The sequence below is a fragment of the Pantherophis guttatus genome, chromosome 16 (assembly GCF_059756535.1).
Source record: "Pantherophis guttatus breed Tessera chromosome 16, ASM5975653v1, whole genome shotgun sequence".
Lineage (NCBI taxonomy): Eukaryota > Metazoa > Chordata > Lepidosauria > Squamata > Colubridae > Pantherophis > Pantherophis guttatus.
This window is the reverse complement of record NC_142078.1, coordinates 5,156,020-5,178,560: the sequence shown is the minus strand read 5'-3', so window position 1 is coordinate 5,178,560 and position 22,541 is coordinate 5,156,020. Positions and strand designations below refer to the sequence as shown.

The window sequence follows — 22,541 nt, the reverse complement described above, 5'->3', positions numbered from 1 at the left end:
CAGCCCTGACGCGGCCCTCAATGAAATCGAGTTTGACACCTCTGGCATAAAGCATTCAGCAGTTCCCAACACCATCCATCCAACACATTGGATGGAATAAAGTATGAAGGAGGCCGTCAGCTCCTCAAAATTGCATTGTTTTCCAAGAACAGGGGTGGATCAGGGGTGAAATGTTATCGATTCGGACCGGTTCGCCAGAACCGGTAGTAAAAAATGCTTTAAAAAAGTAAAAAAAAAAAATGTTCCGATGATCCGTGATCAGCTGATTGTCACAGCTGATGGTCAGAACTTTTTTTTTTTTTTTTTTTTTTACTTTTCTTAAGCATTTTTTACTACCTATTTGCCCAAACCGGTAGTAAAAAAATACTTTAAAAAAGTACAAAAAAAGTTCCGACAATCGCGGGCACAGCTGATTGTCACAGCTGATTGTCGGAACTTTTTAAAAACTTTTTTTAGTGAAAAAATGCTATTAAAAAAAGTATATAAAAAAAAAATTGGCCACGCCCACACAGTCACCTGACACCACCCCCAAGCCACACCTACAGAACCGGTAGGGAAAATTTTTGAATTTCACCAGTGGTGTGGACTCCCTCATGTAAGAAGAGACCTGAGGGTTGTGACTATTGCACAGAAGTCCACATGCTGGAAAGACCTGGGGGTGGTGATCAGAGTAATTTGAGCACCTCAATTTAATTAAAAATGGGACTTCAGCTCTCTAAAAGATCTAAGCAGAAGATATGGACCATCCATGATGATTCGCCCCTGGAAGGTCAACCTCATGGTAGGGCTTATCATTCCCCTCTTACAACCACAGGACAACCCGAGCGGGTTCTACCTGGTGCCAGGTAACTGGTGGCCGCTGCTGCCCCGACAAACGCCCCCCGCATGGGAGACCCTCGTCCTCTTCCTCGCGCTGCCGCAGACATGGCTGTGTTTACGATCCCTCCTTTGGTCTGTGGAGAGAGGCGGAGAAGGATGAACCCCAACCAAGAAAGGTCACAGCTGCTGTTGACTCCCTTCCTTTCGTTTTGTAAATCTTCAAAGGGGGATTCTGGTCCTGGGGGCAGGGGGGGAGGGGTCAGGACCGATTGAAGGAGGGACTGATCGGGCTGCAGATCAGAAGAACGAGATTCTTCAAGAGCAGAGGAGACCAGCTCGGTCTTATTTGGTGGCCAAGGATAAGTGAACTAAGGACCATGTTCTAGGTTCCTTCTGCATGACATCTGAAGATGGCTTTCTCTTCCCCAAGAAGCTGTCATGAAGGGGCACAATTTGTCCTCTCTGGCTCTGCTCAAACCCCTTCCTCAATCCCCCTCAGCTGGATCTACTTCCCTCCCTTCTTCATCATCCCCTTATAACAACCCCATAATCCCTTGCAGGGTGAAGTCTGGGCAACTGAATGGAGCCGAGTGTTTTACTGGCCGGATGCCCTTCCAGGTCGCCAATGCGGAGTTCTATTCAGCAGATATAGTCTCAATGTGTCCCAGAGAGAGAAATATCTGCCTCTACCTAGGATCGAACTCACAGCCTCCTGAAAGTGAGGTGAGAGCTCTACCTCTAGGCCACCGCACCACTCAACTTCCCTCCCTTCTTCTCCACCCCAAAATTCTTCCCGCCCCCACCCCCCAATTCTTCTGGGTTTCTGCTGACTTCAGAAGCTTGCACAGGAACACAGGTCCATCTGATGCAGTCCCTTCCCGCTCACCTGTGGGAGAATCTTTTTCTTCTTATTGGCAGCCGCGTTGGGGCCTGAAAAGAGCTTCTCGAGAGCCGCCAAGGCAGCACTGGCCTTGGCTACTTTTTTGTTGGGGCCAGCCCCTCGGAACCTCTGCCCGTCGACTTCTACCTGGAAGCGAAATTGGTAATTGGCACCCTGGCTGGGTGTGAGCGCCCCCCCCCCGAGGAAGTCCCAAGCCATGGGTGGGTGGGTGGGTGGAGACCCTCCTCACCTCCATCACAAATCGCTTGTCGTGGCTTCCACCCGTCTCGGAGATAAGCTCGTATTTCAGGCCTCGCCGCTTCTCGTTGAGCTCCATTACCGGATTCTTGCCGCTGGCTGTGAGGATGGGACCCTGAGTTCGGACCTAGGAGAAGCAGAGAGGGCTTGAGGGGAGGGCCAGGGGCCACCAGGGCCCTCAGTTTCATCCCGTGCAACGTTTGGGGAGAAGGACGGCTCTCTTCTCCCACCAATTGGTGTGAATCAGAAGGGAGGGAGGTAGATAGGTAGGTATGTTGATAGATAGGTAGACAGATAGATAGATGGATGGATGGATGGATGGATGGATGGATGGATGAAAGGGTGGGTAGGTAGGTAGGTAGGTAGGTTCTTCGGTAGGTAGATGAATGGATGAAAGGATAGGTAGGTGGGTAGGTAGGTATGTTGGTAGATAGATGGATGGATGGATGAAAGGGTAGATGGGTAGGCAGATAGGTAGGTAGATGGATGGATAGATAGATAGGTGAAAGGGTAGGTAGGTAGAAAGGTAGGTACATTTTTTTTATTATTTATATGCCGCCCTTCTCCGGAGACTCAGGGCGGCTTACAGTGCGTTAAGCAATAGCCTTCATACTTTCGTATATTTTATACAAGGTCAGCTTATTTCCCCCACAAACTGGGTCCTCAATTTACCTACCTTAGAAAGTATGGAAGGCTGAGTCAACCTTGAGCCTGGTGAGGTTCAAACTTACAGTAATTGCAGGCAGCTGAATGTTAATAACAGGCTATTAGTCTGCTGCGCCACCAGGCTCTTGCAGGCTCTTATATCTTGTTGGTATATATATATATATATATAGGTAGGTAGGTAGGTATGTTGGTAGATGGATGGATGGGTGAAAGGATAGATAGGTAGATAGGTAGATATGTTGGTAGATAAATGGATGGATGGATGGATGAAAGGATAGATAGGTAGATAGGTAGGTATGTTGGTAGATAGATGGATGGATGGATAGATAGGTGAAAGGGTAGGTAGGTAGATAGGTAGGTACGTATGCTGGTAGATATATATATATATATATATAGGTAGGTAGGTATGTTGGTAGATAGATGGATGGTTGGATGGATAGATGACAGGATAGATAGATAAATAGGTATGTGGTTGGTAGATAAATGGATGGATGGATGGATGAAAGGGAGGGTAGGTAGGTAGACAGACAGACAGACACAGACAGATAGAGCGGGAGAGAGAGAGAGAGGGAAGGAGAGATACAGCAATAATTGGATGGATGGAAGAAAGGAAGGAATGGAATGGAATATGGATAGAGGGAAGAGACAGAGAAGCAGAGAGAGAAAGAGAGGGGGGGAAGAGAGATCTGGATAGATAAACAGAAAGGGAAGATATATAAACAGAATGAAGGAAGACAGGCGAATAGAGACGATCAAGAGATGGACGGATAGACAAGTGGAGAAGAGAAAGGAAGGAAGGAAGGAGCAGCTCCAGATCCCTCTTATCAGCAGAACAGAAACCGCTCTGGCACAAATTCATTACAAGAAGGGGAGGCAGATGGTTCTGCCGGTGGCTTCATCCCTACGAATCTTTCGCTCCCGCGTGTTTTCATACCTGATTCCCCCTGCCCTCCCCCCACTCCCACGTATTTTCAGGAAATGGCAACCGGAGGCACAGGAGACTTCCTCCCGGTTGGGGGAACTGTGTGCCTGCTGCTCCTTCACGGCTGCTGTCCCCATGCCTGCATAATTTGGCATCTTCCCCCCTCCTGGGCCAGAAATACTCGAGGCCAAAGTTTCCAGTTACTCCAAGGCGCCTGCTCTGATGCTGAGCAAGGGGAAGATCATGTAACTGGCCGGCCTGGAGCCACCGAAACCGCCGCAGGCAAACTCTTAAGGTGGATGAAATCATTTTGGTCCTACCTAGCCCCGGCTTCATCTTATTTCTTCTTCTTCTTCTTCTTTTTTTTTTGTTGAAAAGGGAGAAGAAAAAGAGAATGGCAGAAAGAGGCGGGAGCAATAACGACCCTCTGCCTACCGTTAACAGCCTTGGGTGAAGGCCGTGAAGGCCGTGGAGAAACGAAACACACCGTTTTGAGAGTTTCGATCGTTGGTGCCTAAAGAGGCCTCATGGTCTTTCTGTGCTTTCTCTCCTGACTCCGTGTTTTTGAAGAAGAAAAAAAAAAAAAAGGAAAAACTTTTCGATCTCGCAAGAAATGCAAAGAGGGAGGCAGGGAGGGAGGGAGATGAGAGGAAGGAAGGAAGGAAGGAGAGAATGAGAGGAGGAAAAAAGGAGATAAAATGAGACGAAGGAAGGAGGGAAGGAAGGAGATGAGAATGAGAGGAAGGAAGGAAGGAGAGAATGAGAGGAAGGAAGGAGATGAGGATGAGAGGAAGGAAGGAAGGAGAGAATAAGAGGAGGAAGGAAGGAGATGAGAATGAGAGGAAGGAAGGAAGGAAGGAGAGAATGAGAGGAGGAAAAAAGGAGATAAAATGAGAGGAAGGAAGGAAGGAGAGAATGAGAGGAGGAAGGAAGGAGATGAAAATGAGAGGAAGGAAGGAGGGAAGGAAGGAGATGAGAATGAGAGGAAGGAAGGAAGGAAGGAAGGAAGGAAGGAAGGGAATGAGAGGAAGGAAGGAGATGAGGATGAGAGGAAGGAAGGAAGGAGAGAATAAGAGGAGGAAGGAAGGAGATGAGAAAGAGGAAGGAAGGAAGGTGAGAATGAGAGGAGGAAAAAAGGAGATAAAATGAGAGGAAGGAAGGAAGGAGATGAGGATGAGAGGAAGGAAGGAAGGAGAGAATGAGAGGAAGGAAGGAGATGAGGATGAGAGGAAGGAAGGAAGGAGAGAATGAGAGGAGGAAGGAAGGAGATGAGAATGAGAGGAAGGAAGGAAGGAAGGAGAGAATGAGAGGAGGAAAAACGGAGATGAAAATGAGAGGAAGGAAGGAAGGAGAGAATGAGAGGAGGAAGGAAGGAGATGAAAATGAGAAGAAGGAAGGAAGGAAGAATGAGAGGAGGAAGGAAGGAGATGAAAATGAGAGGAAGGAAGGAAGGAAGAATGAGAGGAGGAAGGAAGGAGATGAGAATGAGAGGAAGGAAGGAAGGAAGGAGATGAGAATGAGAGGAAGGAAGGAAGGAGAGAATGAGAGGAGGAAGGAAGGAGATGAAAATGAGAGGAAGGAAGGAAGGAAGGAATGAGAGGAGGAAAAACGGAGATGAAAATGAGAGGAAGGAAGGAAGGAAGGAGAGAATGAGAGGAGGAAGGAAGGAGATGAAAATGAGAGGAAGGAAGGAAGGAAGGAGAGAATGAGAGGAGGAAGGAAGGAGATGAGAAAGAGGAAGGAAGGAAGGTGAGAATGAGAGGAGGAAGGAAGGAGATGAGAATGAGAGGAAGGAAGGAAGGAAGGAAGGAGAATGAGAGGAAGGAGAGAAGGAGAGGAAGGAGAAAGAAGACGCACCTCTAAGGTTGCAGAGGTATCAACTGTGGCATTTCCATTATTATTGCTCGTGGTTGAAGAGACCGTCTCGTTTTTGCCTTCTGTGTCCGACTTCTCATCGGAGCTCGTGCATTCCATGTCCGCATCGAAGCCGGTGGGGTAACCCATCGCTTGTAACACCTGTATAGATTGGCATTATCAGGAGACAAGTTTTCATTCGGCCCAGGAAGCCCACCCATTCCCGAACCCCAACCCTTCCTTACACGACAGACGTCCGAGAGAGCTAGCCGAGAGATGCTTGGCTCACCTTTACGGCGACGTGAAGCTTGGCCGTCTTCTTAGAAGGTCCTGAGGCTTCGTAGGTCGTCCCGTCCACGTCGACCGACATGGTGAAGACCGGGGCATGGACGGGCCCCGATTGAGAGAGCAGCTTATATTGCAAGCCGGGCCGGATCTGATTCAGCCGCATCAAGGCATTCATAAGATCTATTGCTTTGCTATCAAGGACTGCGGAGAAGGAAGCCAAGAAAGAGACAAGAGCTAAGAAAGGGGAGAAGATGGGATGGCTAACGGGGCATCCCAAGGCTGTAAAGGTAAAGGTACCCCTCGGACATATGTGCTGGTCGTTCCCGACTCTAGGGGGCGGTGCTCATCTCCGTTTCAAAGCCGAAGAGCCAGCGCTGTCCAAAGACGTCTCCGTGGCCATGTGGCCGGCATGACTCAACGCCAAAGGCGCACGGAATGCCGTTCCTTTCCCACCAAAGGTGGTCCCTATTTTTCTACTTGCATTTTTTAGGTGCTTTCGAACTGCTAGGTTGGCAGAAGCTGGGACAAGTCACGGGAGCTCACCCCATTCCATGGCACTAGGGATTCGAACCGCTGAACTGCCGACCTTTCGATCGACAAGCTCAGCGTCTTAGCCACTGAGTCACCACATCCCTTAAGCCTTCTGTAGGGAAAACAGTAAAGATCTGCTTTTCTTAAGCTCTTTGAGAGTCTTGAAGATTCCCTCCTTTGTCTCTGAGAAACTAAGCAGGGTCAGGAGGCCACTGGGCGATCCTAGAGCTGAAGATTTTTTGTCAGGAAAACTGGGAATTCCAGAAAAAAGGAGACACTCCTTTTATATTATTGTCTGAATGGAAGAACTGAAGAGGCTGATGTTTTCTTTATTCTTTTTCTTTATTCTTTATTGGCCAAGTGTGATTGGACACACAAGGAATTTGTCTTTGGTGCATATGCTCTCAGTGTACATAAGGAGAATAAAATACATTCATCAAGAATAAAAAGATACAACACTTAGCGATAATCAAGGTTACTAATAAGCTATCAAATCATACTAGGAAACAAATAAAAACAATATAAATTTAAAGATACAAGCAACATGGTTATAGTCATAAGTGGGAAGAGATAGATACTAGTAAGGAAGAGAAGAATAATAGTAATACAGTAAATTATTGGGATAAAAACTCTGCTTAACAACTAATTCCCACAACACTGTCAGTGTTGTGGGAATTAGTTGTTAAGCAGAGTTTTTATCCCAATCCAAAGTGACTATGCTGATATTTGGAAAAAAAATAAGTCCAGTAATCTTTATATCAGGGGTCGGCAACCTGGGGCTCTGGAGCCGCATGTGGCTCTTTCATCCCTCCGCTGCGGCTCCCTGTCGCTCAAAATATGAGTCATAACCGCCAATGTGCGACACCCGCCTGGCACGTGATTTATTGAGCTTTTCGACCCATCTTTTTTTTTTTTCCGGAGTTTTGTTGCACAGAGAAATACAAATTTGTTTTCTCTGTAGGAGATCATTGATTTCATAAATGCAACACACTATAGTTTTTTTATACAGAGCATAAAGGTAAAGAACGATATATGCAGTGTTATCTTCATTTTAGATGTCAAAAGGGTTTTGTGGCTCCCGGTGTTTTCTTTTCTGTGGGAAACGGGTCCAAACAGCTCTTCGAGTGTTTATTATTATTATTATTATTATTATTATTATTATTATTATTATTATTATTATTATTATTATTATTATTATTTATTGGTTAATCTTTAGAGAGATTCACAGCCTTTGAGGCTGGTTAATAGCTCAGCAGCTTGAGTCCTAACCAAGGACCTAGGAACTGTTAAGGTATCGTCGGAGGATGTAAGCTGTTCCGAGTAAGGTGGTTTTTTGGAGAGTCAAAATGTTCAAGTCCGGCAAATTTAGAATTTCTAAATAGCGGGGTTGCCCTTTGGGTATTGCTCCAAGGGCTCCAATTACAATTACAATTACAATTACAATTACAATTATTATTATTATTATTAGTTAATCTTTGGTGAGATTCACAGCCTTTGAGGCTGGTTAATAGCTCAGCAGCTCGAGTCCTAACCAAGGACCTAGGAACTGTTAAGGTATCGTCGGAGGATGTAAGCTGTTCCGAGTAAGGTGGTTTTTTGTAGAATCAAAATGTTCAAGTCCGGCAAATTTAGAATTTCTAAATAGCGGGGTAGCCCTTTGGGTATTGCTCCGAGGGCTCCAATTACAATCGGGACAACACACGATTTCTTTTTCCACAGTCGCTCAACTTCAATTTGTAAGTCCCGGTACTTTGTGATTTTTTCTTGCTGCTTAACTTCAGTCCGTGCATCACCAGGTATTGCAATATTATTATTATTATTATTATTATTATTATTATTATTATTATTATTATTATTATTATTATTATTATTATTATTAATTGAATTTGTATACCGCCCTACTCCCGAAGGACTCAGGGCGGTGAACAGCCGAATAAAATACATATAATATAAATGTTTAAAAAACCATTAAAATACAATTAGATAATTGGCCCGGAAAATGAAATTTAAAACACCCCAAGTTCATAAGACAAGTTAAAATTTAAAAATTTAAAATTTTTTTTAAAAACAATTTAAAAGAGAGGTTAGGCCAGGCCGGCCTGCTGAAATAGAAATGTTTTGATGGCACGGCGGAAAGCGCGTAGGTCCGGGATCCTCCGTATAAGGATCTGACCCTGTTTAAGGTTGCCGACCCCTGCTTTACACAGAGAAAATAGGGATGTTCTAATTTCATTTCTTTACTAGAGAGAAGCCAAAGATGTGAAATCAGAGCCGTTTGTGGCAGATTCAAAACGCAGAATTAGCATCTGCTGCTAAGCACTGCAAGTATTTAAAGGGCTCGTTTAGTGACCATAATTGGGGCCGGGAACTCGGTCGTTAAGCGGAGCGATTGCTCAGTGAAACCATGACCGGGTTCACCGTCTTACTTCCACTTTCCTTTGTGTTGTAAACTGCTCGTAAATGCAAGCGCACATTTTCATCGCCGTCGTTAACTGCAAACGGGGCAGTCAATAAACGAGGGCCACTAATTCCCCGCTGCAAGAGTGAGCTGACAAGTGGAGCAGAAATGAACAAAGGGCAGCTTAGAAGAGTCTTGGTAGTACAGTGGTCTAAGGCACTCTGTTATTAAGCTGGTTATTAAGACCAGCTGCCTGCAATTACTGCAGGTTCGAATCTCGCCAAGGCTCAAGGTTGACTCAGCCTTCCATCCTTTCTAAGGTAGGTAAATTGAGGACCCAGATTGTGGGGGCAATAAGCTGACTTTGTATAAATATACAAAAGTATGAAGGCTATTGCTTAACGCATTGTAAGCCGCCCTGAGTCTCCGGAGAAGGGCGGCATATAAATCAAATTAAAAAAAAAAAATTAAAACAAAAGAATGTGTCGGTAATAAAAGCGAAGGAGAAGAAAGAAACCTCCTTACTTTTCCTCAAATTCCTCTTCATTTTCTTACTGGGGTCTTTCTCGTCCCCCAACCCGTCTTCAAAAGGCCTCTTTAGGGCAGACGAACCTGCGCCTGGAAAGAAAAAAAAAAATATATATATATTTTTGTGTTCAATTGCATAAAAGGAAAAGGCGAGCATCGCTGATGGATACGATGCAGCTGAGCCGTGTAAAAGCATTGAGAAAAAAACCCCTTTTGCATGAAGGAAGATTGGCTGTGGGCCCTGCACTTTGGATGCCAGTTTTCTAGGATAGTTAGAGAAAGGATTCTTTGGGGAGGGGGTGGGTAGGAATCTCTATTAAAATATATATATTTAAAAGAACGTTAAACGACTCCAAGGCGGAGGAATAAAAAGTAAAACACAACCGAATCAAGGAGGGAGTTAAAAACATCACGGAGATTATAATTTTCCAATAAAGGTTCCCCTCGCACATACATGCTACTCGTTCCTGACTCTAGGGGGCAGTGCTCATCTCCATTTCAAAGCCGAAGAGCCAGCGCTGTCCGAAGACGTCTCCGTGGTCTTGTGGCCGGCATGACTCAACGCCAAAGGCGCACAGAACACTGTTACCTTCCCACCAAAGTTGGTCCCTATTTTTCTACTCGCATTTTTTACCTGCTTTCGAACTGCTAGGTTGGCAGAAGCTGGGACAAGTCATGGGAGCTCACCCCGTTACGCGGTGCTCAGGATTCGAACCACTGAACTGCCAACTTTCTGATCGATAAGCTCAGCATCTTAAGCCACTGAGACACCGCATCCCTCTAATTTTCCAGTACACAAGTCAATTAGTTGCAATTAATTAGACCGTGATTGTATCACTGGAACGATCAGCTGTCCAGGAAAGGGAGAATGAACAGAATAAGAGAGTTGGAAGGGACCTTGGAGGTCTTCTAGTCCAACCCTCTGCTTAGGCAGGAAACTCTATTCCATTTCAGACAAGTGGCTGTCCAGTCCCTTCTTAAAAACCTGAGGTTTGATGGCTAATAACAATACTTTTTTTTTTTTTGAGTTTCAAGATAACCTTTTTAAAAAAAATTTATTTATAACACAACACAATATAACAAACACAAAACACAAAATATAAAGTCCTTTTTTACAACTGTTTCATAACAGTCCTTCTCATATTTACATCATTTCCCCTTATATTGTACTTTTCCTTCTTGTCCCTTTTTCTCTTATTTACATTATAATTCCTAACAATCATGATATTAATTTTGTACATTTTATACATTGTCCTATAAACTTTTTTACATTTATGATTTCTCCCCTTTCATTATTGTTCACTATTTCTAACAGGGTGGATTTGATTTAAATCGAGTTAATTTAAATCGAGTTGATTTAAATCACAATTTAAATCATGATTTAAATCACTAGTAAAAAGGCTTGATTTAAATCAACTCGATTTAAATCATAATTTTTAAAGAGCAACTGTCATCTCTGTTACTCCTTTGACCCACTGTTGACTCACCGATAGTCCCAGTGTTGCAGAATATACAGCCTCCTGCTACATAACTAAGCTCCGTTTCATGCTGAATAAACTAAATTATTTATGGATCTTAAATAGAAAACTATCTTACGATAGATTTTTACCCCAAAAGTTTTTTACTAAAATAAATTCGATAAAAATAAAAAAAATCCGATTTAAATAAAAAAAATCCATTTTTTTTATTTTTTTTTTAAAAAATCATTGATTTTTATCCACCCCCGATTTCTAATCTCCAGCCAGTTGTACCATTTGTTCCATATTACATAGCATTCCGTATCTTCCTTTTCTTTTAAGTTCTTTTGTTAATTTGCCCATCTCCGCACACTTTTAAGATTTTTTTTAATCAATTCTTCCTCTGTTGGTGTATTTTTATTTTTCCAATTTTGTGCAAATGATATTCGCGCGGCCGTTATAATATGTAAAATCAAGTATTTTATTTCTTTAGTATATTTTCTAGTTTTGGGTTAAAATCAAGAAATGGCTAGAAAAAATAACCTATTGATAGGAAACCAGAGACATTTTTATTAGGAATATTCACTGGAGTTTCAAGATAATCTTATTCCACTGCTGGAATGGCCTGAGAATAGCCCAGACCTTCACCCAATGGAAAATCTATGGATTTTCCGATGAAAGAAACTGGTTAGTCAGAAGTGACACAGCAATAAAACCCAGTTAACAGAAGCCATCATTCAATCTTGGTTTCACATGATAACAGCCGCAGAACTCAAAAGACTTGGTTCACTCCATGGGAAGACGTTTTAAGACCATCATTCATGCTGAAGGTTACCCAACTAAGTATTAACTGATATGGTGATCATTTTTTATATCTCGTTTCTTCTACGTGTTTCGCTTTTCTTCTTTGTACTGTAACTGCTATTCTAATAGCAAATCCTTCCAAAGTTATTGCATTACATTCTTGATTAAATTCTCTTTCCATTGATTAGTGGAATCAATGCTATAATGTCTATAATTTTAGGCACTACTCCAAAAAAAAAAAAAATGGTTTTATTAGCTAGTTCCCTCCTTGATTGGTTTCCATCCGTTGCTTCTTGTCCTGCCTTCGGGTGCACCTACCTTCTTTGTCGACCCCCGACCACGAGTATTTCTGGAACGACTTATTGGAAGGGAGAGGATCCATCTCCAGCACCTTGTAGATTTGGCCGAAAGCCGAGAGTCTCAGGGCATGCTGTGGAAACCATGAAAATGGGTCAAACATAAGGCGGTGAAAGGACATTATTTGGTGAGTCGGCCCCAACTCCGATACCAAAGAGAACTCTGCTCCACAGATTGGGCAGCTTTCCACCAGGGGTGGGCTTCAAAAAATCTCAAGCAACGGGGTCTCTGCCTGGTTGCTGGGTGGGCGTGGTGGACGTGGCCTAGTTGGCCTCCTACACCACGGCTGGGGTGTGTGTGTGGCATTATTTGCTCTCCCCAGGCTCTAGAGGCTTTCCTGGAGCCTCCAGGAGGGCAAAAACGGCCTCCCTTGGGCTCTGGAGGCCCTCTGGAGGCCAGAAACGGACCTGTTTCTGAATTTCTGGTAGGCCCGTTTTTCGCCCTCCCCAGGCTCCAGAGCCTTTCCTGGAGCCTCCGGGAGGGTGAAAACAGCCTCCCCCAGCCTCCAGAGGCCGGAAACAGTCAAATTTTGGCCTTCTGGAACTTCCCAGAGGCCCGTTTTTTACCCTCCCTGAGCCTCCACGCAATCCCTATACTTACCTGGCATCCAAAACGGGCCGCGTGGAGACTCTTGGGAGGGGAGGGGTGGGGTGGGAGGGGCCAGCCAGGGGTGGGATTTGTGAGCAGAATCTTAGCTAGAGGATCGCCCAAACCCGTGCGAACCCCCAGCAGCCCACCCCTGCTTTCAACCCATCACCCTAAGCAGCGGTGTTGGGTGCCTTTAATCCACGAAGACCCTCGTTCTCCATTGCTGGAGGGAAAAGAGACCAACCTAGGTGGCTGGCATGTTTTTACCTGGGCACTATGGGTTATGGCTTCCCTTTGTGGAACAGTCACGCTAGACAAGGCATCCGTTGGCTCTCGTTCGCAGGGGTCATGCACGCCGGGCCCACCTAGGTACAAGGAAGGAGTTCAACCCTCAGCCCTCTCCAATGGACCCTCAAAACCATAATCCTGATGCCACAGAAACAACAACAAAAAAAGAGCTACCTGGGAGGGAAATGGCTAGTTAAGAGATGAACGTCTGCCAGTGGTGGAATTCAAATTTTTTTTACTACCGGTTCTGTGGGCATGGCTTGGTGGGCATGGTTTGGCTTGGTGGGCATGGCAGGGGAAGGATACTGCAAAATCTCCATTCCCACCCAACTCTGGGGCCAGCCGGAGGTGGTATTTGCCGGTTCTCCGAACTACTCAAAATTTCCGCTACCGGTTCTCCAGAACCTGTCAGAACCTGCTGAATTTCACTCCTGGGCGTCTCTTACACAATGTTATCAGTTGACTTTGTTATCAGTTCTGCATATGGATTTCAAAGAAAGGTCTAAAGAGAAAAGCTGTGGAGGCAGCTGGGGATGGAAAAAAAAATGGCTCCCCCCCAACCATCCTTGACTTGTATCAGCCAAGGTTCCTCAAGCCAACCTCAAAAATGAGATTGTGTTTTCAGAAAGGTGAACAGCTATGAAAAACTGCACTGTGTTTTACGTTGGTGTCATCACCCCACGATAACAGATCTGAGAAGAAGACCTTTGCCCGCTCTCAAGAAGGATGGACAACCTGTTCCATTCTCCTACTTAGAGAAGACCACACATTGGGGAGTTGTTGTGGCCCGCCAGCAGCCAGCAGAGCTGGCAGCAGATTCGGACAGTGAGGAGGTTGGGGAGGAACGTGGGCCAGTCCTGGAGTCTGGGGAAGGCTCGGATGAGGGCTCTGAGTCGGAGACAGAGAGGGGGCCAAGTTCTTTGCTGCCTCCGGAGTCTGACATCAGTGAGGCAGAAGAACAGTATGAGCCTGTTCCCAGAGTGCGCATGCGCAGAGCTGCCAGGAGACAGGAACAATTAAGGAAACAGGGTCGACTTGGGAGTAAGGCTTGGAGATGATTGGCCCCTCCCATAAGACATAAAAGAGGAGCGAACGGGACATGAGCTTTTGCAGGAAACAATTAGTTCATCTGGTCGCTAAAAGCTCTGGAAAAGTTCTGTTTGTGACTCTGTGCCAAGTTTGGCCTTGCCCTGCGTGTGGCAATTAGTTTTCTGGCAGCGTTCCAAGGGAGATAAGGTGGGTGTTTGTAAACACTCCTCTGAAAGACTGTTTATCAATCCTTGCAGACTGTAAATGAAAGTAATTTATAGCCGTATGAATTGAAGAGGTTTGCCGGGACTAAGTTTGTGCCGTATACTTTCTAAGGAAGCCTAGGTCAGAACAGGAGTTGTCTTCTAAACTCAACAGGATCGGCAAACCAGAAGACGGCCATCCAGATAGGACATGCTAGCGCGGTCCATCAATGCACGACCGGTCAACCTTGGAGAAAAAGCTTGGCGGATCTTACCTGGCAACAGGATGCCGGAGGCCAAACACTCCAACACTCGCCGGAGAGCTTCTCCTGCACCCAACGGCCTGTTACAGGTGCCAATGGCTTTCTCGCACAGCAGCTCCAGGGGCTGGAAGACAACTGGACGGTGTCAGTACTAATGGTATGAAAATATCACAGAAAGAAAGACTGATGGACAGACAAGGCAAGCCCAAAAGCAGGAGGTCAGAAAGGCACGGAATAAATTTCCATCCGTCGTTGCCATGGTTCGAAATTCGGCCCTCTTTCTTTTGAGGTATCTGAACTTTTGGACCCACCAAAGGAGAATCATTTCCTGTTCTGGCGATTGGTGTTTTGAGATTCACTCACCATTGAGTGTACCATGGGCAGAAGCAGCAGTATGTGTGATCCAAATTCAACGTTTACATCAGAATAACAGAACACAATTTCTGTAGGGACTCTTTTATCAACCAGCACATCAATCGGGACCAAGGAGAAAAATCCCTCATATGGAATATGTAAAATATACATACATACATACATACATACATACATACATACATACATATATATCTAATAATATTCCAGGATGGGGGAAAAGGAATTGCTCTGTAGCAGAGATAGGTGCCAACAAGGATGCCCCTCATTATTGATGTTAAAGAGGGCTGGGAAAATATCTACAGACCCCTCGCATCCTGGATATAAAGTGTTTCAACTCCTACCCTCAAAACGACGCTATAGAGCCCTGCACACCAGAACAACTAGACACAAGGACAGTTTTTTTCCCGAATGCCATCACTCTGCTAAACAAATAATTCCCTCAACACTGTCAAACTATTTACTAAGGCTGGACTACTATTATTCTTCTCTTTCTTACTAGTATCTATCTCTTCCCACTTATGACTATAACCATGTTGCTTGTATCTTTCAATTTATATTGGCTTTATTTGTTTCCTAGTAAGATTTGATAGCTTATTTAGTAACCTATGACTATCACTAAGTGTTGTATCTTATGATTCTTGACGAATATATTTTATTTTTTCTTTATGTACACTTGAGAGCATATGCACCAAAGACAAATTCCTTGTGTGTCCAATCACACTTGGCCAATAAACTATTCTATTCTATTCTATTCTATTCTATTCTATTCTATTCTATTCTATTCTATTCTATTCTATTCTATTCTATTCCTTATTCTATTCTATCCCTTATTCTATTCTATTCTATTTTATTCTATTCTAATTCTTATTCTATTCCTATTCTATTCATTATTTCATTCTTCTATTCCAATTTCTTTTCTATTCTATTCCAACTTCTATTCTATTCGTTTCTTTTCTATTCCAACTTCTATTCTATTCTATTCTAATTCTTCTTCTATCCCTTATTCTATCCTATCCTATCCTATCTATCCTATTCATTATTTCATTCTTCTATTCTATTCTATTCTATTCTATTCTATTCTATTCTATTCTATTCTATTCTATTGCAATTTCTTTTCTATTCTATTCCGATTTCTTTTCTATGCTATGCTATGCTATGCTATGCTATTCTATTCCTATTCTATCCCTTATTCTATTCTATTCTATTCCGATTTCTTTTCTATTCCAATTTCTTTTCTATTGTATTCCAACTTCTATTCTATTCTATTCTAATTCTTCTTCTATCCCTTCTATCCTATCCTATCTATCCTATTCATTATTTCATTCTTCTATTCTATTCTATTCTATTCTATTGCAATTTCTTTTCTATTCTATTCCGATTTCTTTTCTATGCTATGCTATGCTATTCTATTCTATTCTACCCCTTATTCTATTCTATTCTATTTTATCCCCTATTCTATTCTATTCCTTATTCTATTCTATCCCTTATTCTATTCTATTCTATTCTATTCTATTCTATTCTAATTCTTATTCTATTCCTATTCTATTCATTATTTCATTCTTCTATTCCAATTTCTTTTCTATTCTATTCCAACTTCTATTCTATTCCAGTTTCTTTTCTATTCCAACTTCTGTTCTGTTCTGTTCTATTCTATTCCGATTTCTTTTCTATTCCAATTTCTTTTCTATTCTATTCCAACTTCTATTCTATTCTATTCTAATTCTTCTTCTATCCCTTCTTCTATCCTATCCTATCCTATCTATCCTATTCATTATTTCATTCTTCTATTCTATTCTATTCTATTCTATTGCAATTTCTTTTCTATTCTATTCCGATTTCTTTTCTATGCTATGCTATGCTATGCTATGCTATTCTGTTCTATTCTATTCTAATTCTAATTCTATCCCTTATCCTATCCTATCCTATCCTATCCTATCCTATCTTAGTCAGCTGGGTAATGATACATCTGCCAGCCAACAATCAAGATCAGAAGGCACCAAGACCTCCACTGTTCAACCCTGAGGTACACATCTGCTCTTCTACTGTCTCTCTAGGACTTCTGTTTTGGATCCATCACTTTTTGGACAGAAGTGTCCTTGCAGGACAAACTTGGGAATTACCATGTGGTAGTTGTGAAAACTTTGGTCCTCCTTGCTCACCAAAAGGGGTTGCTCTTTTGTTTTCAACAGGCCTAACTTAGGAGACAATCCTGGGACCACAGATGGTCGAGGAGAAGTTCTTGAGATGTTTGTTCAACTGGGTGCTTGCCCTGAAGATTCTGTCTTACGGACAGGTAACCTAACCCCATTCCACAGAAAGTACTAAAACCTGCAAGGATTATTTTTACCAAAAGGAAATTGACCGGGGTTGAACTGAAGTGCTGAGGAGGAGAAATTAGAAGAGGCAAAAAGATGTAATTACGGACCGCATTGCAAATTTTTGCAAACGTGGACGAAGCGACACTCACCCAACCTTTCAACGGCGCCCAGGAAGGAACTCGGTTGCATAAATCTCTCAGGATTCGCAGCACAATCACGCACGATTTTAGCCCGTTTGCTCTGGCCTAAAAAAAACCAGAATTGTCCCGTTCTTGTCTGCAAGGGTGGTCCAACCTAAACGACTACGGTTTTATATTTTTTTTGTTATGATTATTATTTTTTAAAAAAGAAACTTTTGAAAAGGCTACGATAGGTAAGAACAAAATGCCGAACCTGGAACCATTTGGCGTGTCGCAGAGACGCCAAAGCTTCGAGGCACTTTTGCCTGCTGAGTAAATCCGAAGAATCTTTCACCGGGACATTGTCTACTGGGAAAATGGGAATATGAAGAGAAAACAAAAAGAGACATGCAGAGTTGGAACAAGCGGACAATTCTGATGCCCCAAACACAGAACAAATGCCAGCAAGACAGAAGAGGTTTTTTTTTTAATAAGACGCCCAGAATTGCACTGGCTTTTCCATTTTAACTCCGTAATTTTTGTCCTGTCAAGGAGGCATCGCGTATTTTTTTTTAAAAAAACAAAACCACATAACACATGTGCCAGGTCCTTCTTTTTTTTTTTTTCTCTTTAAAATAGTATAGTAATTAGGCGTGTTGTACAAGGAGCAAAATATAGGCCGTGTTTTTGTTTTTGTTTTCTTCCAGTGTTTGCAGACAATCTGGGATCTTATTAATTGGTTAAAAAGAACTCGGGGCAGACGATACAAAGTGTGCTGCTTTGCATCATTCTCGTGATTTCTCAAGGCAAAAAAGAAAATTTGGAAGCAGAGAGAGAGAGAGGGAAAGAGAGGTGGGGAAAGAGAGAGAGAAAAGAGGGGAAGAGAGGGAGCGAGAGGGAGAAAGGGAAAGAGAGAGAGAGGGAAAGAGAAAGGGAAAGAGAGAGAGGGGGAAGGAAAGAAAGAGGGGAAGGGAGGGAAAGAGAAAAACAGGAGTGGGAGAAAGAGAGAAAGAGAGGAGAAAGGGAAAAGAGAAAGAAGAGGGGGGGAAAGAAAGAGGGAAAGAGAGAGAGAGGAAAAGAGAGAGGGAGGGTGGGAAGGAAAGGGAGAGAGGAAAAGAGAGGGAGAGGGAAAGAGATAGAGGGAAAGAGAAAGGGAAAGAGACAGGGGGGAGGGAGGCAGAGAGAGGGAAAGAGGGAGGAAGGGAGGGAAAAAGAGAAAAAGAGGAGGGAGAGAGAGAGAAAGAGAGAGGAGAGAAAGAGGGAAAGAGAAAGAAGAGGGGGGAAAAAGAAAGAGGGAAAGAGAGAGAAAGGGAAAGAGAGAGGAAAAGAGAGGGGGAGGAAAAGAGAGGGAGGGTGGGAGAGAGAGAGAAAGAGAGAGAGAGATTTTCAGCGGCTTCTCTGCTCCTTGCAAAAGGCTTGAGGGTTTGCTTATGTACTCATCTACTTTTTCAGAAAAAGCAATGATCGGCAACCTTCAGAGCCAAGACGCCTGGAAAACCAGGAATCTGCGGAGAACTTTTGTTATTTTAAACGTTCTTTTCACAAATTTGGATGAAGAAGCAACAAATCGTTGAAATTTACACTCTTTTTTCCTTTGGAAGCCTTGTGGCGTGGCCCACAAACTTTGGAAGGCGGGAAAATCTGTCGGTTTCCTCCAATTTTCTCTTTTTTCTTAGATAAGACCTGGATTGGCTGCAGCAAACATCAAAATACTTTGCCGGTTCGTTAGGTAGAAGTATTTTTTTGGGGGGTGGGGAAGACATTTGCTGAGAGAGATCTGTGAACAAATTCTTGGGCCTCGTCCCTTGTCATCAGATCATAGGTTTTCTGGGTAAGATTCTGCATCCACAACTTTTAAGAAATTTTGCGGGTGCTAAAACGGGCAACGAATCCATTCGGGACCCCGGACAAATTCAACCTTCAGCTTCGGATGGCGACCAACCACACCCAATTTTTATTTTTTATTTTTTTAAGACGACAAGCCAATGTTGTGTTTTGAACTTTGCAATAAGAATGACAACTTTTTCAAAGTTGAACCAAGAGCTTCCACAAAGCTCTCGAGAAAGAGGAAACTGGGGCGGAAGTTTTAAGGGTGTGTTTGTGTGATTCTCCTGAAAAAGTTCCCCAGAACAACTGCCGTTTTTTTGGGGAAAGGAAGCAATGGATGGGTGTGAATCAACACACACAAACAGATATTGCTGGCTGGGAAAAGTATAAAAGGTAAAGGTTCCCCTCGCACATACGTGCTGGTCATTCCCGACTCTAGGGGGCGGTGCTCATCTCTGTTTCAAAGCCGAAGAGCCAGCACTGTCCAAAGACGTCTCCGTGGTCATGTGGCCAGCATGACTCAATGCTAAAGGCGCACGGAACGCTGTTCCCTTCCCACCAAAGGTGGTGCCTATTTTTCTACTTGCATTTTTTTACGTGCTTTCGAACTGCTAGGTGGGCAGAAGCTGGGACAAGGAACGGGAGCTCACCCCATTACGTGGCACTAGGGATTTGAACCGCTGAACTGCCGACCTTCCGATCGACAAGCTCAGCGTCTTAGCCGCCGAGTCACTGGGTCCCCTTTGTGCTACAGTGCAAATTGTGGTCGGAAGGGGCAATTTTATAGTTTTGTATTTTCTTGTGTTTTCAGCCATACCTTTACTCCAGGGGGTTTCCAACCTTGGGAACTTTACTACCACTTGTGAACTTCAACGCCTAGGATTCTGGGAGTTGGAAGTCGACAAGCCGTAAAGTCGCCAAGATGGAAGACCTCTGCTTTACTCAACAGTGGGCCCGCCGGGGCATAAGGAAGCTGAAAAAAGAGAATAAACCTCAAAAATAAATAAATAAATCTGTCTTGCGTTCGCTGTTCTTGCCTTGTTGAGATACCACAAAGCCTCACACAGTTACCGTCGACCCTCTTATGAACTTTGCAGCGTTGTTTTTTGTTTTTGTTTTTTCGATTCGGCGGAGGGAGGGAGAGTTACTGGCGTGACCGGTTTTGTAAGACGGCCCAATAAAAGCTGCAAAGTCATCCACAAGATTAAGCCCTCAAGAGGCTCACAAGCAACAACAAGGACACAACTCTAGTTTTGGGGGATTTGGCGGTCGGTTGGTTTTCCAGGGGGAAAAAAAAAACGAAGTTAAAGCTGTAGTTGTTGTTTTTTGTTTTTTCTTTTCTCTCCTCAACTTTTAGTCTGCAACGGTTCCTTCTCCTATGAGGGGAAGGACCACACTGGTCACCTTCCATGGATAACTTGGGGGGGTCATTTGGATCCGATAAAACGTTTGTACTTCAGGGAAAGCGAATGGTGCTTATTGATTAATTGATCGAATTTGTAAGAGTGGCCTTTTCACAAATCGCGGCCCAGACGCGGCAGAACGATCTGCTCAAATTGTACAGCAACTGGCGAGTAAATTGAAGACTTTGCTTGAAAGGCATTTGAGGGGAGGTCAAAAAACAACAACTACAGATTGTCCGTCTCCAAGGCCATCTCACCAACCACGAATGGTCCTAAGCAGCTTCCTTCACTGAATCGTGCAGTTGGGTAACCATTAACACAGAGCGAAGGAAAGGCAAAATGGCAGATGAAGTTTTTTTGAGACCCACACGGTAGCTTTTCTTCTGTCTTAATGGTTCACCCGGAGGAAGATAAGACCTTCCCCTCAAAGTTGCTGGTTAATGCTTACTTGAAGGAGCCATGCTGAAAGAGGTTTGAGGGAAGACCTTGGAAAACAACAGGGGTGGGGAGAAGTTATGTTGTGGTGTTTCTGAAAAGGTTGTGCCTCTTAGATTGGAGACAGCGATTGTGAGAGAGTGAAACTCTTGGGAGGAGGGGAAAGGGGGTAGTTGGTGGGGGGGGAAAGAGAAGAATGGAAAGAGGAGCTGGGGTGGAGGAAGAGAAGGAGAGGACCAGTCGGGAAAAACCATGGGTAGAAAACGGTCATCGGTTTCATGCCTGGTCCATCAATGGTGGTGAAAGGTTAGTAAGGGAAGTTCTAGGTAAGGTTGAGGAGATACAAAAGGTCATGATTTACTCCACAAAGGAGACCAGGGGGTGAAGAAAGAAGAGGCATTAGCATTGCAAAAGGATGTAAGGTGGAATCTGTGTCAACATGAGTCCTTCCTCTAAAGGTTAATTGACTTCTTCTTCTTCTCACTTGGGTTTCTTTCTTGGCCAGACCAATGGGCCACGTCAACTTACGCCAGCTCACTTTTATCCAGAAGAAACCCAGGTTTTCTTCAGAAGAATCCATCTCTTTTTCTCCAGACTTCAAGCCATGGAGTCCATTAAACAACCGGGGCTGGACTGAGGGCAGAGTGAGGAGGAAAGAGACACGTATCTACAGTAGTGGCCAAAATTGTGGAAAAAGTGTATTTTTGAAGTTTGATGGCTAACAACACCACTTTTTTTGGGAAGAGTTTCAAGATAATCCTATTCCACTGCTGGAATGGCCTGGGAAGAGCCCAGACCTTCACCCAAGTGAAAATCGATGGAGCAGCCAACGAAAGAAACTTGTTAGTCAGAAGCGACTCAGTAATAAAACCCAGTTAATAGAAGCCATCATTCAGTCTTGGTTTCACATGATAACAGCTGCAGAACTAAAAGACTTGGTTCACTCCATGGAAAGGCGTTGTAAGGTTGTAATTCATGCTAAAGATTACCCAATGAAGTATTAACTGACATGGTGATAATTTTTACATATCTCGTTTTTTCTAGGGTGATCATTTTTGTAGATCTAGGTTTTTTTCTATGTATTTCACTTTTCTTCTTTATACTGTAACAGCTATTCTAATAGCAAATCCTTCATAAAAGTTACAGCATTACATTCTTGATACAATTACCCTGTTTCCCCCAAAATAAGACATCCCCTGATAATAAGCCCAATTGGGCTTTTGAGCGCCCGGCAATAAGGCCGAGAGCTTATTTCAGGGTTCAAAAAAATATAAGACAGGGTCATATTTTCGGGGAAACACAGTAGGTAAGTAGGTAGGTAGGTAGGTAGATAGATAGATAGCAGAGAGATAGCAGATAGATAGATAGATAGATAGATAGATAGATAGATAGATAGATAGATAGATAGATAACTGATAGAATAGATATAGATAACTGATAGATAGCTGATAGATATAAATAGATAGCAGAGAGAGATAGCAGATAGATAGATAACTGATAGAATAGATATAGATAACTGATAGATAGCTGATATAGATAGATAGCAGAGAGATAGCAGATAGATAGATAACTGATAGAATAGATATAGATAACTGATAGATAGCTGATAGATATAAATAGATAGCAGAGAGAGATAGCAGATAGATAGATAACTGATAGAATAGATATAGATAACTGATAGATAGCTGATAGATATAGATAGATAGCAGAGAGAGATAGCAGATAGATAGATAACTGATAGAATAGATATAGATAACTGATAGCTGATATAGATAAATAGATAGATAGCAGAGAGAGATAGCAAATAGATAGATAGATATAGATAGATAGAAATAGATAGATAGACAGATAGATAGCAGAGATAGCAGATAGATAGATAACTGATAGAATAGATATAGATAACTGATAGATAGCTGATAGATATAGATAGA

General features: G+C 43.2%; 1 protein-coding gene across 13 annotated transcripts in view; it reads right to left on the bottom strand.

The window, feature by feature from the left end:
• The window catches only part of STRBP (spermatid perinuclear RNA binding protein), a 94,944-nt gene that overhangs the window by 10,604 nt on the left and 61,799 nt on the right, over nt 1-22,541 (bottom strand). For 5 of the 13 annotated variants that reach the window (XM_087879488.1, XM_034438753.3, XM_034438754.3 and 2 more), the window contains exons 6-16: nt 17,220-17,311; nt 16,976-17,071; nt 14,146-14,257; nt 12,618-12,715; nt 11,724-11,835; nt 9,142-9,234; nt 5,689-5,888; nt 5,403-5,561; nt 1,950-2,084; nt 1,706-1,846; nt 836-953 (exon numbers count right to left, since the gene is read on the bottom strand). In XM_087879488.1, coding sequence (XP_087735614.1) covers nt 836-953; nt 1,706-1,846; nt 1,950-2,084; nt 5,403-5,561; nt 5,689-5,888; nt 9,142-9,234; nt 11,724-11,835; nt 12,618-12,715; nt 14,146-14,257; nt 16,976-17,071; nt 17,220-17,311 — 1,356 coding nt within the window. Of the gene's footprint in view, nt 1-835; nt 954-1,705; nt 1,847-1,949; nt 2,085-5,402; nt 5,562-5,688; nt 5,889-9,141; nt 9,235-11,723; nt 11,836-12,617; nt 12,716-14,145; nt 14,258-16,975; nt 17,072-17,219; nt 17,315-21,138; nt 21,244-22,541 lie in introns of all 13 variants that reach the window. The other 8 variants (XM_087879486.1, XM_087879484.1, XM_034438752.3 and 5 more) reach the window with 2 other exon arrangements.